Source organism: Daktulosphaira vitifoliae, unplaced genomic scaffold, assembly GCF_025091365.1.
Source record: "Daktulosphaira vitifoliae isolate Bord-2020 unplaced genomic scaffold, ASM2509136v1 Scaffold_3, whole genome shotgun sequence".
Lineage (NCBI taxonomy): Eukaryota > Metazoa > Arthropoda > Insecta > Hemiptera > Phylloxeridae > Daktulosphaira > Daktulosphaira vitifoliae.
The window spans coordinates 31,618,539-31,633,441 of record NW_026099574.1 but is presented as its reverse complement, the minus strand read 5'-3'; the positions used below and the strand labels follow the sequence as shown (position 1 = coordinate 31,633,441).

The 14,903-nt window shown below is 23.5% G+C and overlaps 2 protein-coding genes across 3 annotated transcripts; one reads left to right on the top strand and one right to left on the bottom strand.

Annotated features, from left to right (window-relative positions):
• Nucleotides 1–55: 55 nt before the first annotated feature.
• Nucleotides 56–3,033, top strand: LOC126902998 (uncharacterized). 2 transcript variants are annotated; one of them, XR_007703397.1, is made up of 6 exons: nucleotides 56–215; nucleotides 365–673; nucleotides 735–897; nucleotides 981–1,167; nucleotides 2,472–2,564; nucleotides 2,653–3,033. XR_007703397.1 is itself a non-coding variant. In XM_050680863.1 (5 exons), the coding sequence occupies exons 2-5, from the start codon at nucleotides 572–574 to the stop codon at nucleotides 2,726–2,728; spliced, it is 528 nt and encodes a 175-aa protein (XP_050536820.1). In that variant the 5' UTR covers nucleotides 59–215; nucleotides 365–571; the 3' UTR covers nucleotides 2,729–3,021. The 2 variants fall into 2 exon arrangements, 1 of the variants encoding a protein (XP_050536820.1); XM_050680863.1 differs by lacking the exon at nucleotides 2,472–2,564 and having other exon boundaries at nucleotides 59–215; nucleotides 2,653–3,021.
• Nucleotides 3,034–4,216: 1,183 nt separating this feature from the next.
• Nucleotides 4,217–14,469, bottom strand: LOC126902236 (sorting nexin-29). Its single transcript, XM_050679286.1, has 13 exons — nucleotides 14,226–14,469; nucleotides 13,956–14,164; nucleotides 13,561–13,889; nucleotides 13,399–13,494; nucleotides 12,374–12,549; nucleotides 10,954–11,015; nucleotides 10,749–10,837; nucleotides 9,323–9,467; nucleotides 6,910–7,024; nucleotides 6,554–6,766; nucleotides 4,856–4,996; nucleotides 4,579–4,718; nucleotides 4,217–4,522 (listed from the first exon to the last, which is right to left on the bottom strand). The coding sequence occupies exons 2-13, from the start codon at nucleotides 14,153–14,155 to the stop codon at nucleotides 4,402–4,404; spliced, it is 1,827 nt and encodes a 608-aa protein (XP_050535243.1). The 5' UTR covers nucleotides 14,156–14,164; nucleotides 14,226–14,469; the 3' UTR covers nucleotides 4,217–4,401.
• Between the last annotated feature and the right edge of the window lie 434 nt (nucleotides 14,470–14,903).

Genomic DNA, 14,903 nt, shown 5'->3' with positions numbered 1-14,903 from the left:
TGTCCAAATGCAAAACATTTTATCAATCGAGAGTGTAGATTTTTAATTAAAAACTGACATAAACACTAATTTAAATCCAAAAACAACTAACATTTTTAGGATGATTCCACCTTTATAAAACTTATTAAGATAATAAATCACTCATGTTCTCTATAGCACTCTTTAAAAAATTATTATTTTGATAAAATTCTTGCAATTTTTTAAGTTCTCATTAGGTAGGTATAGGATCATCCATACGATACAATTAATAAAGTACTTGGAAAACAAATTTTTTTCCGCTTAAAATTAAAATAGAGTTGATATAAAGAATAGATCCTTAAATAGTTGGATACAGATTCTATTAATTTATTTTAATATTTTGTAGGACATATGTCAGGTTTATTTAACTAGACAAATGATGGTAGATTTCTTATTGTACGTTACCTACCAACCTACCTACCTATAACATTCAATAATACAATTATCATCCCCCTACTACAATATTTTTAGTCGTTGTAAACTGATGTAAAAATCAATATAATAGTTTCTCGTAATAGTACTCTTTCGATAGTTCCGTAATGTACATAAAAACATGGAATTAAAAAGTTTCGAAAAATCCACTCATTTAAATAAAAATGATTTACCTCCTATAATTAATAGGGTGGATAATCCAATAAGAAATAAAATTATTAAGGTAGCAATATTAAACCATAAATTGATATTCATTTTAATGAACTTGAAACAATTTCATTTAGGATCATAAAGAGTTATTTAAATCATTTGATGTATTTGATAAAATTGATCCATTAGTACTTGCTTCTCAATATGAAAAAGAAATAACTAGAATGAAAAATAATCACTGTCAGATGTTGGAAGACCTTTACAAAGAAATACATTATCTAAGGACAAAAAATCGTGGTAATTATATGTCCACATATGTATTAATATATGTATTAACATATGTATTAACTATTGATTAATGAAATCATTCCTCATTTCAGATCTTTTAGATGAGTTAATTCTAATGAATGGAGGCAATTATTGTAGCATACATCTAGAAAGTTTAAGACAAACTATTTTGAAATCTAGTACTAATAATAATCAAAAACACTTATGTGATATATTAGATTGTGCTAAATTAAAATTAAACTACAAAAAAAATATGAACCAGAATACTGAAAGTAACAAGTAAATAAATAAATAATTTAATTTTTTATGGAAAATTATGATATAATTTATAAATTATGTCATAAAAAGAAATGGTATATCTCTATTTTACAGAATGTTTATCAAATGTTAAATCATAAAGATTTGATACTTATTCTATCAACTGTTACATTACAAAAGATAATCAATTGTAAATTATAATTTTAAAATGTATGTCTTCAAATGTCTTAAGACATTTATAAATAAATTAATTTAGATAACATAGACAGATTTAAAATAAAACTTTTACAGAGGCCTTACGATCAATAAATAAAAGCTAGTAATACCATAGAGATATTTAAATTATTAAGTAGGAATTTATTATATATATATATTAAAGTTTTTATTAATATAACTAGTTTGACTAATAATAATTGTACTCCATTCCCTCTATTCCGCTTTAAGTATTCAAAATTAACAATCAAACATTTAAATAACTGTATTTTATTAAAAAAATATTTTTTTAGATACGTTTAAAAATATCTCAAGTTTTTTTTTTTAGAAAAAAATGGAGTTAAATATTATTATGTTCATTGGTGTAGCTTGAAAAATTTATTTTTGGGGGCTATATTCCTATATACTATTTCATAATTTTGGAAATAGACCTTATAGGAAACTTCTCTTCCACATTTTTTTATGAGTCTCTTCTATTTCTAAAAAATTCAAAACATTTGTGAAATCTACAAATCTTTTAATGGGAGCTGAAGCTCCATACAAGCTATGCTAATGGAAAAATTCACATTTATTGAATGATGCCCAATATATAGTGTGTATATAAAATACACACAAAGGTGTATCAAATACTATTTTGCACTCTATGAAATAGTACTCACGAGAAGTTTAAAAATAGGTCTTTTTTTAATTTTTGTTGCTAATTAAAAATTATAGGTTTTGAGGATTTTTTCATTATTATTTCATAAAATCTAAAAATTTACAATACTACAAAATTTCTTGCAAAATTTTCATATGAAATGGGGGTCACTTGACATTTTACAAAAATTACTATATTATTTTTTTGGTTATATCAAGCTAAAAATCTTTTAGTGTCATAAATAAATTTGTATGTATATTTCCTTGGAACTTTCATAGAATAAATCATTTAATTACATTAATTTAACATAAATACATTAATTTTTAATGATTTTTTCTTAAAAATTAGGTATATTTAATAACAAATCAATTCATTTTTTTGTGCTATTTAATGATAATATTTTTCAATAACGAGCAGCCTCTCTTTGTAAAAATTAATGATACTAATCGGTATAATTAATATTTACATATTTTAGAACTGAAGTAAAATAAATAAGAAAACTACAAATTTTGGTTTTGGAAAAAAACTTCTTACAATCTATTTTTAAGACCAGGAGAATTTTCAATGAGTACTGTTTCATTTAGTACAATATACTTTACTGATATACTCTGTATAATCATTATAATTTCAATTTTTTTTTTTTTTTATTAAATTAGATTCCAAAAACTGCCAGATTTATTAGCTATTAAAAATAAATTAATTCATACTAATATTGAAAAAAATTTAGTCTGAAGATTGACAATACAACAAATGAAAAATGTCAAATAAAAAAAAAAGGAAATTAAAAATTTACTATTAATTCCAGTATGGAATCGAAAACACCAATTTCGTTAAAAATATTAAATGTATCTTATTATTATCCAATAGATATGTATTCAATAACATTATAACATACTGTTTTTTTTCTAGACATACTGGTCCAAATAAATAAGTTATAATAATGTATAATTTTTGTTTTTTATTACTTTAAATTTTAAAATAAACAAATATAAATCATGTAAAAGTATTTAGTATTAAAAAATTTAATATATAAAAGACCCTCACCAGGTTTTGTACACTTTTTGTTTTTTAATAATTTGTACAACTTTGAACTTTCAACAAACTGTTGAAAGCATATTTTAATTATAAATATGCTTTATTAATATACACTAGCATGAGCTAAACCAAATTACATTACATAACTGTTCTACGTATTAGAGTACTTATAATTCAATAAGTGCATATCCCAAAATCGGTATCGACCTATAAACATTTTTTTACAAAATGAGCTAAAAAAATGTTATTTTAAAATTTCAAAAATATGAAATAATTTTCTTTTTTTTTTAAGAAAAATATGGTTTTAACATAGTTCACAACTGTAAAAACTGTTTTTCAAAAATATTCCTAGATTAAAGGTTATTAAAGATTTCAAAAACCTAGTAGGACATGATTCTTTAATGATAACTCATACCCTGAAACTTTTTCCTGTAAAATGAGACTACACAAAATTTTTTTTTGGTATCTAAAAATTGTATGACAATAAAATTAACAGCATAATTAATTATTGTTTTCTTAGCATCTTAATCATAGGCATAGGTCAATTAATTAATCATAGGTCAAATGTTTTGGGGGCTAAATTTAATTATCCCCTCTAAAATATAATTTTGCTAAATTTCTGGGGTAAGGCTGTGCCTCCAAATCATACGTCTATGGTCTTATTAACCTTTAAACATAAATATTTAAAAAGTATGTATTCTACTTCTTAAATTTGTAAAGTAAAATTTAAAAAACTCTTATACTGTAAATTGCACTTGATAAAAAATCTTTAGTATATTAAATTATACAAATCTATTTTAAAAGGCAAACATTAATTTAAATGTTGTTAAATAAAATTAAAATTACACCAATAAAAAATAAAAACAAATTATGTATGCAATTAAGAGTTTTTAGAGATTTTCAAACTAAACCAATTTATTGGAAAAAAAATATCACAATAGTATAGTATAACATTTATACATTATAGTATTTATATTAAATTTCAACTATAGTTTAACAAAAAAATTAATTATACAAATATTATGTAACAAATAATTTGTATTATTTGATATGAAAATATATAATAATTAAAATAAAAATAAGAAATAAAGAATAAAATATTATAAACTATTATAACAAAGAATTATTCTAATTATAAGTAAAGACTTTGCTTTACTGTAAAGTATTATTATTAATCATTTATGTCATATGTAAATATATATATATATGTACATATAAAATATATATTTTTAGCTATCATTATATAAATAAAATATATTGTTTAGCATAAATCACAGTTATTAATACTAAATGCAACAACATAAAATGATTAAGTGAATGTATTGTTGTATATAAATAAATATTCTGGAAAAACAAAAATTGAACAAGTGTCATAATCCAGTGTATTGAGGCTGAGAACTACTATTTAATTCTATCACAGAATTTTGAGGCACAAGACATCCTAAGTTCAACCATGATCTTTTACCATTATGACTTTGATTATATTGTTCACTAAATTAAAATTTATTATTATAAAGGATTTTTTACCAAACAAAATATATATTTACCTAAAAAAGGGTATTAAGTTTACTAATTTATATTTATTAGGAGAATTCGCTAATAATTGATTAATAGAGATTAAAAAGTTTATTATTTGTCTTAGGTAAACTTGAAGTTTTTTTCTCCGCTCTTCAACAAAATTTACACCCTAAAAAATAATTATTTATTAATTGTTCAAACATCTGATTTTAATAATTAATGGATAATTATTATATGATTATAAATTTCAAATAATATTTTAAAAATAATTTCATTACTTTCTTACTAAAAATTTTATTTTATTACCTTGTTACCAATGGTTTTTTTTGGTGGCAGCGCAATTGTTGAAACCACACTATACTGTTTCTTTAGTTGCTTATGAAACTCTGTAAACTGTGAATATCTTCGATAAACATTCCATTCTTCATTAAGAATACGTACATGAATCTTTAATTTTAAAAAATTCATTAGTAAATTTAAATTTAATTTATTAATATTTTTGAGTATCAATAAAATAAATAACAACAGACAGTATCTACCAAAAGAACTAATAAGAATAAGTTTAAAATAATTTAAAGATTTATAAGACATATAGGAAAAAAATTGTGATTAATTATTTTGATATATTAATATTATAAAAGACTTTAATTTAGTAATACTGGTGGTCAACAATAGAATAAATACTAATATCATACTTTAAATTTTGTTTTTCCTCTTATAATATATGTTTAAGATACTACCTCTATATCTTTATTTATTAAACTAGGAATGTATGTAAATACACACTATAGAAAAATGAAATTGAAAATTTCAAACCTCCCGTGAATGTTCAACACTTATATCCATAATAACAGGTTAACTTAATATATTTCAATTTTAAAGTAAAAGAAATAAAAAATTTCAAACTCTAACAAAAACTTAATTTTGCCAAAATTCTTTGAACGCATATGAAGTGACCAATAACATAGACCACTTACATAAACTAAATACAATGTTGAGAAAATAATTTTTAATTTCTTTTAGTCAAATAAAATTCTAGATTTATCAGCTAAAAATATCTACAGAATCATTCCATATAATTTAAAGGGATGTCAACTTATTTTTTTGAAATGGCAAACATATTTTGCTTGTATATTTAATATAAAAAATAAAAATAATTATTACTTTTACATTCTTTTATTTCCCAAACTTAACTTTCTACAGCGTGTGATGGACCTCTCTCATATATTAGAGAGTCAATGATGATTCTTGACCAGGCCAATGATAAACGGCATGGGTATTATGGACGACTTACACAAGTGACCACCAATGAGAAAATCACAAGAAAAATCTCATTGGCACCTTGGGAATCAAACCAAGAACCCTGTACTGTGCTGAAACATAAATTTCAACCCACTACCATATTTAATAGATAATTATGTAATTAAGAAAATTACTGATTTCATGAAAATGATAAAAACTTCCTGGCCATACTCTTTATCTCGCTATGCATAAAAATGAGAATAACATCTGAAGTACTGGTCAAAAAGTAGTTATCCATCAGTTATTTTCTTAACTAGATGATTTTCTATTTTATAAGGAAATTAAATATGCGTATTACCATTTAAAAAAATAAAGTTGACACCTCAATATGTTATAAGAGATGATCCTAAAAAATATTTATTAGTAGATAAATCAAAAATTATTTTTCCAATATTGTATTTATTTTGCGAGTAAAACAGTCACTCTGTATATGTTTAAAGAATTCTGGGGGTAGCCTAAAAGGGCTTTATATACATATATAAACCATTATTTTAACACAAATGATGGCAACAATACTTAGGTGAAGAAACCGAATTAATATATTTCAGTAGGAGGTGACCGCAATGAATGTATAGGTTTATCTAAGTGGACGAACAATTCTTTCTCACCTCTCTAAAAATTAAAAAACTAACTTTTAAGTAATATATCAAGTTATACTGACCAAAAATTCTCTATTTTATAATTAGAAAAAAATGTACATACTTGGTACACATGATGAGGATCATTTATTCGACCAACCAAAAATGCTGATGGAACCCATAAATGAATATTGGTATGTGGAATTTCATCTGATGGCAATGGACCTCTTAAAGCTACTAATTCTGTTCTTAATTTTGTAATGAAATGATCTTTTACCATCATTTGATCATTTAATCGGGAATTAAGTTCTATCAGTTCACTATGCATTTCTGCCACCTATAAAAAAATATAACATAAAATTAAACTTATATTGTTAAGAATTTTAAATAGTTAAAATTTTAAAAAATGTATGATAATATAAATTTAAAATTTTGAAAAATAACGTAAATGCCTCATTACTATTCTTTATTTTTATTTACCTGGATTAATTTTTGTTGGTATAATTTGACTTCTTCACTTTCATTTTCATCTTGTTTCATTAGCTGCACAGCACTAACATATTTTCTCAGTTGGTGTTTTAACAAGTCATTTTCCCTGAAAGTTCATTTCAATATTAATTTGTGCGGGCTTACTAATTAAAAATATTTTTTATTAACTAATTTAGAGGCTTGGTTTTTAAAAAGCTAATCTACACTTATCAAAATTCAACAATTATAAATTTGAAATAGTCATAAATACTTTTAGCTTCGTTGCGAAGCTGAGAATATATAAATTTTTCTATGGTGTTTTTTTGTGTCAGTTACCACTTATTCTCAGCTCTCACTGGACCGATTTTGATGAAAAATATGTCACAAGATCACAAATTATATCTAGTCGAAGACATGACCCTCAAAAATTTTAAAAATTTCTTTTGTTCCAGTTAATGGGGGAATGTGTTAACAACATTTACACATTTAAACTTGCAAGTATGAAATTGATATTAAACATATAATTTTATGAAAATTTAATAAGTTAAATACCTAAGTTATTAAAAAAATTGGTTTGATTCATCCATTTAAAAAATTATGACAGTTTTATGTAAAAAATATCAAAATTTATCAATTTTAAAAATACTAATTTTTTGGGGCATTTCTTCCATTTAGAATAATGAGGGAAATTTTTTCAATTTTTAAGGGTAATCTTCAACAAGATAAGATTCTTGATCTTTTGACATATTGTTGAATAAAGTCGGTTTATTGAGACTTGAAAAAAATGGTGATAGAAACAAAAAAATAATCACACAAAAAAAACACATCATGTTAAAATTTATACCTTCTCAATTTCGTATATTTTTTTTTTTCTTTGTCTTTATCCCAACTACTTGGCATCAGCAACTCTTATCTTAAACTTACACTTGACACAATCACTCACATCAGCCGTCCTCATGTCACATTTAATTACATTCCTCCATCTCTTTTTTGGTCTTCCTCTAAATCTTCTTCCTTCAACATTCATTTCCATAATTGTTCTCATAGCTTACGATTCCTCTTTTCTCATATCATGACTAAACCATTTAAGTCAATTTTCTCTCAACTATCAACAATTGATACTACTTCTATAATCCCTCTTATATGTTCATTCCTTACCTTATCTTCTCTAGTAACTTTACTCATCCATCTAGGCATTCTCATCTTTTCTTTATTCTCTTGTCAATCGTCTAACACTCTGAACCATACATCATAGCTTACCTCACTACAATCTTATAGAACTTATCTTTCAGCCGCATTGAAATTCTTTTATCACATAACACATCAGATGCTTTTCTCCAGTTTACTCACCCACACTTAATCATGTGTCTTACATCCTCATCAATACCACCGTTCTTTTGTATAACTGATCCTAAATACTTAAAACTCTCTACCACTCGTATCACGTCCTCACTTATTGTCACTGATCTTATTTCATCTACCTCATGTTCTTCATTGTCAAATGTGTACTATTATATACTCTGTCTTACACCTACAAATTCTTAAACCCTTTTCTTCAATAGCTGATCACCACATTTCGATTAATTTTCTCCCTATTATCTCCTATTAACACTCCATTGTTAGTGAATAATGTACACCATGGTACCTCTCCTTATATTTCTTTAATAATTTCATCCATTACTATAGAAAATAAGTAAGGGTTTAAACAGAACCTTGTTGCACTCTTACTCTTACCCTAAAATCTTTCGCCCACACTTTTTACCCTGGTACAAGTGCCATCATACATATCCCTTATTATATTAATGTACCTTTTTTTCATTAACGCCCACTTTAAAACCTTTTCAAAGCTGTATTTTAATAATATTTTGGAAAATTTTAATTTGTGTAATTTTGTGATATTATTTTATACTGATATAAGAATAAATTTAAGAAATTAATACATTACTTTTTGAGTTTCTATTAGTACTTTAAGTAATAATTTTATTTCTATTCATTTATGTTATTAAAAAAAAAAAAAGACTAAAAATGATAAAACTTTAATAAACAATATGCAATTATTAATATTTAAAAAAAAACATAAATATTTATTTTCTTAGAAAATAATTTTATTTATAACTCAAGCATAAGTAAATAATATACAATTTAACATTAAGCTACATTGTACTGACTCAAGGTATAACACATTCAGAGTTAAATTTAAGATTAGTAGGGTAGTAATACACTTAAGATCCTATGCAAAAAAAAGATTTTAGTAAGTTATATTTGAACTCCAAAAGTATAATTTTTCCAGTGCCTAATAAGTTATAGACTCAGAACTGAGTGTATTAAATTTAATACTTGGGTTATTCTAACCTATTCTAGAAATATTAATTGACCTTTATAGAACCAAGTCCCTAAATTTTTAACAAATTAAAACATTGTTTACCTTACAAGTTCTGTGATTTTGGCTTCTAACTCAGAAGTTTTTTCTTGAAAATGTTTTTCCATTAACAAAAGTTGATCATTAGAATTATCATACTTGTTTAGGCTATTATTTTCATCATTAGATCCCAACGATTTAGACTCATCATCTAAAAATTAAAGTACATTGTTGTGAATAAACAATAATTTATTAAATAATTTATAAATTTTCGATTTTGAATAGAAACACATTAATATTTTCTTCTTTTTTTTTATGTACAAATTGTAAATAGTTATTTTATAGAGATTGTATAAACATGGAACACAGATATAAATATACTGGGTGCCATAAGAGAATCAATAGTCACACCAAATTTTTTTTTATAAAAAGGTCCTTTATTTAATAAAATGGCATTCAATTCAACTAAAATGGTGAAATAATCCTTCCAAAAAAATTTCATCCTAGATCGTTCCTTTTATATAAAGCGGCCCCTACATGATCAATAATACTGAATCAATTAAATTGTGTCAATATTTTGTCCAATATTTATTTGCCCTAAACCTCTCAATATTATTGTCCAATATTCAGTTGAAAAATATAAATATTTTTAATATAAAAATATCATCATAGGCGTATATTTAATGCATGTTTACAAAGGCGTAGTGGCATTTACCATCAATTTATGTGATATTATAAATTACCACTGTTTTAAAAATGTATCTAACTGATAACCCATAACCACTATTGCGTAATTTTGTACAATAACGTACAATAATATTGTGTATTGTGCAATAAATTTCCAACCCTGTTTGATTTCTTCAATGTATTGTACAATCCTTCAATATCTATACTAAACTTTCAATAATATTGCGCAATATCAATTATTGTTCAATATTATTGATCGTGTAGGGGCCGCTTAAGGTTATTAATATATTTGTACAATAAATGTTATTTAAAACAAAAATAAAACTGCTATCAAGTTTTTAAACAAAAACAACAAAATATTTTTTAAAAAAATGTTGTTTATAACCATGGATTTTTTTCTATTTTAATTGTTATTATTAAAACATGAACATTTATGAGTAAATTTAATATCTATTCAAATATTAAGACAAAAAGTTATATATATATATATAGGATGTTCAGTAAATAGGTATATATTGTCACAAACAATGAGAACAATAGAAACCCTTTTCCTTACTTACTGAACACTCTATATAAAGTATAGTCAAAGTATTCAATAACATACATTTGATATAAAAAAAATCTAATGTAAGTTTTAATATAATAAAAATTTAATTATATTTTATTAGAAAGCGCTAACTCTCTAATTTTATTTAATAAATATTCTGAATTCTAATCTGATAAAAATTATCTCTATAATAATTTTTTTGTTAACTAAACTAAATTTAACTTATTTTTAAAAATATGTATCATAAATATATCTAACCTGTATCACAGTGAGGACTTAATGAAGTTACAGGAACAAAAAATTCATACACTTCATTTGATTCATTAATAGGACTTAATTTACGAAATCTGAAAAATTAAAAAAATTGAAATTATTAATTAAATTTAATAAAAATTATAAGTATATAAAAAAAATAATTGTATTTTAAAATATAAAATATAAATTCTAAAAATAGAAATACTACCTTCTTTCTAATTCTTTTTCAGTTGATGGCAAATCCTTGAACTCTCCAATAAAATATCCAGTCTAAAAAGAAACATACACATTAAAATTTTTATGATAATAATATATCAATAATAGTAATTGTCAAATAAATTATAATCAAAATTTTATTTTGATACACATACATATTGATATTTACAAATATGCTCAAAATATAAATGAATGGTATGGAGAATAAACAATATAAGTTTTTTTTTTCTAAATTCAGATATTAGTAACAAAAAATTCTTATTGTAGTAATTTTTTAAGTCATCAAACTAAACATAACTATGGTTAGTAGGAAGATAAAACCATCAAAAATTTTGGCATACTGGATAATAACTAGATCACTAGTCAAGTCAACTGAAAATTGGATTAAATAAAAATAAATATTATTAGTTAAAATAGTTTAAATAATAATTGTAGTTATTATGATTGAGTGTTAACCAACTATTGATAAAAATTTCAAAAATGTCTATATTTAAGAACTTTACATGCCTGGTACTTTTCCTATTTAGATGACTTGCCTGTTTTTTTACTCTGCTTTTAGGTAGCCTACCTAGTTTTTTCCTAAAAATGTAATAATAAAATCAAAAAACAAGGATGGCTTTTCTATTATGTCTTAGGGTAATTGTTATCAAAGGTAGCAAACATATTTTAATTTATTTTACTATAAATCTAATCTCTACATTTAATTTTGTTTAAAATTTTTAATTTGTTAAATAAATGTTTTTGGTGTTAGAAGTTTAAAACATTAATTTCTCAATTAAAAAAAATTGACTTTCAATGATTTTTCTATGTAACCTTTAGATACTTTATCCAAATATCACAATTAACAAATATGATAATTGAGGACTAAAGAATTTAGTGTATCAACCAATTTCTTACTTTTTAGGAGCAAAATTAAATTTAAATTTTCCATTTTAGGTAATGAAAAAGTTTGATTTCTTCTACAAAAAATATACCTTCCAACAAAATTAATAATACACCATTTTCACAATAAAAAACTATTTTATTTTTATTTAAAAAATTTAAAATCCTAATTTTGGTAGAAATGTTACTTTAGTTTTAAAATCTTAAATGGTAAATAGTACCACTAATATCCCCTACTATATACAACAGTTTATAACTAAACTGTCATTGTGATTAAATACTACACGTATCAATATAAAATGATTGTTAAAGTAATAAAATGTAACTACAAATTTGCATATTTTTCAGGAAAGATAAAAACTAATCATAATCACATACGATAATGAATTAAGTATCATCATAAAACTGAAATTTTAGAAGGAAATAATTTTTAACTTAAAAAAATACACATTGAAGAAATTATGAAAAACATAATATTATACTTAACAGCTACCATCTAATTAAAAAAATATATACAATAATTTACATACTGTTTTGTCAAATGAAGAACCTGAAGGTATATCATCTCCAACCGCTAATAAAACATCATCATCAGATTTTACTTCTTCAGCTGGTTGAATGTCATTATTTTTGTCAAAATAAATAAAATTTGCCTTAATTTTTTTACCTTTTTCACTGTTATCTTTCTTTAAAACAAAATCACCTTCTAGATTATTAACATTAGTTATAAAAAAAAAAATTAATTAATTATTAATAATAGACTTAAAAAATCTACTACAATGATATTTTGGTAAAACATTACTGAATTAATTGAGGGTATAAGTATAATTTTCGTACTTTATTTTTAGTAGCTATAAATTCATCTATTTTATAGTATTGATCACTTTTCAAAAACTATTTGAAAATATATACAAGTTAATTTTGATCGAGCTACCCACTCAATTTCTCTTAAAATAATAAGTTATTTGAAAATAATTTTTTTGGATTATGTTAGTTACATATGTAAATGGTAACCATTAATCTGTTAAAAAATCATTTTTAGGTGTATCACTTACAACTTATAGAGGTGTCAAATTCATTTTTTTAAATGGTAACATACATATTTAACTAGCTTATTAATAGAAAATAACTAGTCAATAACAACTCATGGACTAGTAAATCAGAAGTTATTTTCATTTTTATATCTAGACAGGAGAAAGAATTTATTGAAGAAATGTCTAATGATAAAAATAGCAGCGACCACACATTATCCCCAGTCTATATTTTAGAATACTAATAACTTCCACATGATGTCCATAAGTTGTTATCATCAAGTCATTTTTTTAATTAAACATTTTTTTTTCTATAAGGTAGTTTATTACAAATGTTATCATTAAAAAGAAAGAAGTTGAAAACTTTGTAAGATAAAAAGGATGAAACTAAAAATTATTTTATAACAGATACTGATGAAGATATATAATATGTACCATTATACTAATAGTTAATTAAACTGTAAAGTTCTTAAAAACTAAATTTATAGTATAACCTTTATATTATATAAATTTAAAATAATTACCTCCATCAATAATTGGTTCATTTAACACGGGTTCTGTCATATCTTTATTATACTCTATCTTATCTATATTTAATGCAAATACAATTGATGATAATCCTAAAAAACATGTTTAAGTGATTGAAAACTAAATTAATAGATTTGTATTTCTAATATAACACATACCTGCAGCTATATTTGGTAATATAGCATTCTTTTCATAATTACTCATAAAAGCCCATTCTTCATAAAATTTACTTATAAGTTCATTACTACTTATACATAAGTGCATATATTTTTCAAGACATCTCTCATTAATTGAAGCTCTTAACCAAGCCTTACCACGGCCATATTCATTTTTTATACTTGTTAATAAGTGAAAACGCTCAATTTCAGATTCTTTAAGAATTTCTTTTATAAAACACCAAAAAGAAACTACTGTTTGATTTTGACATTTATCTGAATCTGACAACCCATTTACAATCTTGGAAACTTTTCTTTTTATCAAAGAATTCCTATAAAATTTTATATTTTCTATAATTATGTTTTTATTAAATTTAATTTATTAAATTGAACCTTACTTTTCTTCTGTTTTGTTGATTTTCAATCCATGTGATAAAACAGCTTCAAAACATTGACATAAATAAGCTACTTCCTGATCAGATTCTGTTGCTATTTCAGAACAATTTCCAAAACGTTTTTGACATTGTTTCACAGAATCTAAAAGATTTCTTTGTAACCTTTCACACCTCCCAGATTGACTAATGCTAACATGTGCCATGAAGCATTACTGAAAATAATAAAATATTTCATAGTTAAAATGTATACACCATAGATAATTTATATCATACTTTATATAAAAACATGACAACTATATTCTCTTGAAAAATGTAATTAAATTAACACTTTTAACATCAAACAACATTAAAAATTCATAGTTATAAACTATCAAAATGAAAAATGTTTTGAATAAATTGAAATTTTATCACATTTTTATACAATTAAAAATTGTTTGTTTTAAGGAAGTAATACATAAAACTAACACAGATATTGAATAAGAGACTTATTAAGAGTTAACTTGAAACTAAATGTGAAAATCGTTGTTATCATGATATTTTAAGGAAGTACCATGTACAATGATAACATAGTGTTGTATATAATTATATCAGCTGCCTGCATTACTTTGTAAAACGGCCTTACAAAATATGCACAGGCCGCACGCTGCAATGTAATAGTTAAACAACATATGTAAATTGTTATGTCGATTACTTCGCTTAATACATAAAAATATATATATTTTTCTTATTTTTCGATTTTTTATACATTTTATGTTACTTATAGTCTTGTCTGTGATAATGAAGCAATGGAAATGAAGAATATTAGTAAAATCATTCCTTATACAGCCTTATAAATCTTAGTAAAGTAAAAAATCAATTTATTGGGCGACTACAAATAAAAAAACTTGTCTGTCGTTTTAAAGAATTAACCATATAATGCTAATTCATTGTGAGATAACTATTATATTTAAC

Excerpts from the sequence above, each read along its gene's own strand:
- LOC126902998 (XM_050680863.1), top strand. The coding sequence starts at position 572 with ATGGAATTAAAAAGTTTCGAAAAATCCACTCATTTAAATAAAAATGAT. Across the intron at positions 898-980 it reads TCTAAGGACAAAAAATCGTG|ATCTTTTAGATGAGTTAATT; the intron begins GTAATTATATGT and ends TCCTCATTTCAG. Across the intron at positions 1,168-2,652 it reads CAGAATACTGAAAGTAACAA|ATTCCAAAAACTGCCAGATT; the intron begins GTAAATAAATAA and ends TTATTAAATTAG.
- LOC126902236 (XM_050679286.1), bottom strand. The coding sequence starts at position 14,155 with ATGGCACATGTTAGCATTAGTCAATCTGGGAGGTGTGAAAGGTTACAA. Across the intron at positions 4,997-6,553 it reads ATCCTCATCATGTGTACCAA|ATTCATGTACGTATTCTTAA; the intron begins GTATGTACATTT and ends TTAAAATTAAAG. Across the intron at positions 4,523-4,578 it reads AACTTAATACCCTTTTTTAG|TGAACAATATAATCAAAGTC; the intron begins GTAAATATATAT and ends ATTTTAATTTAG.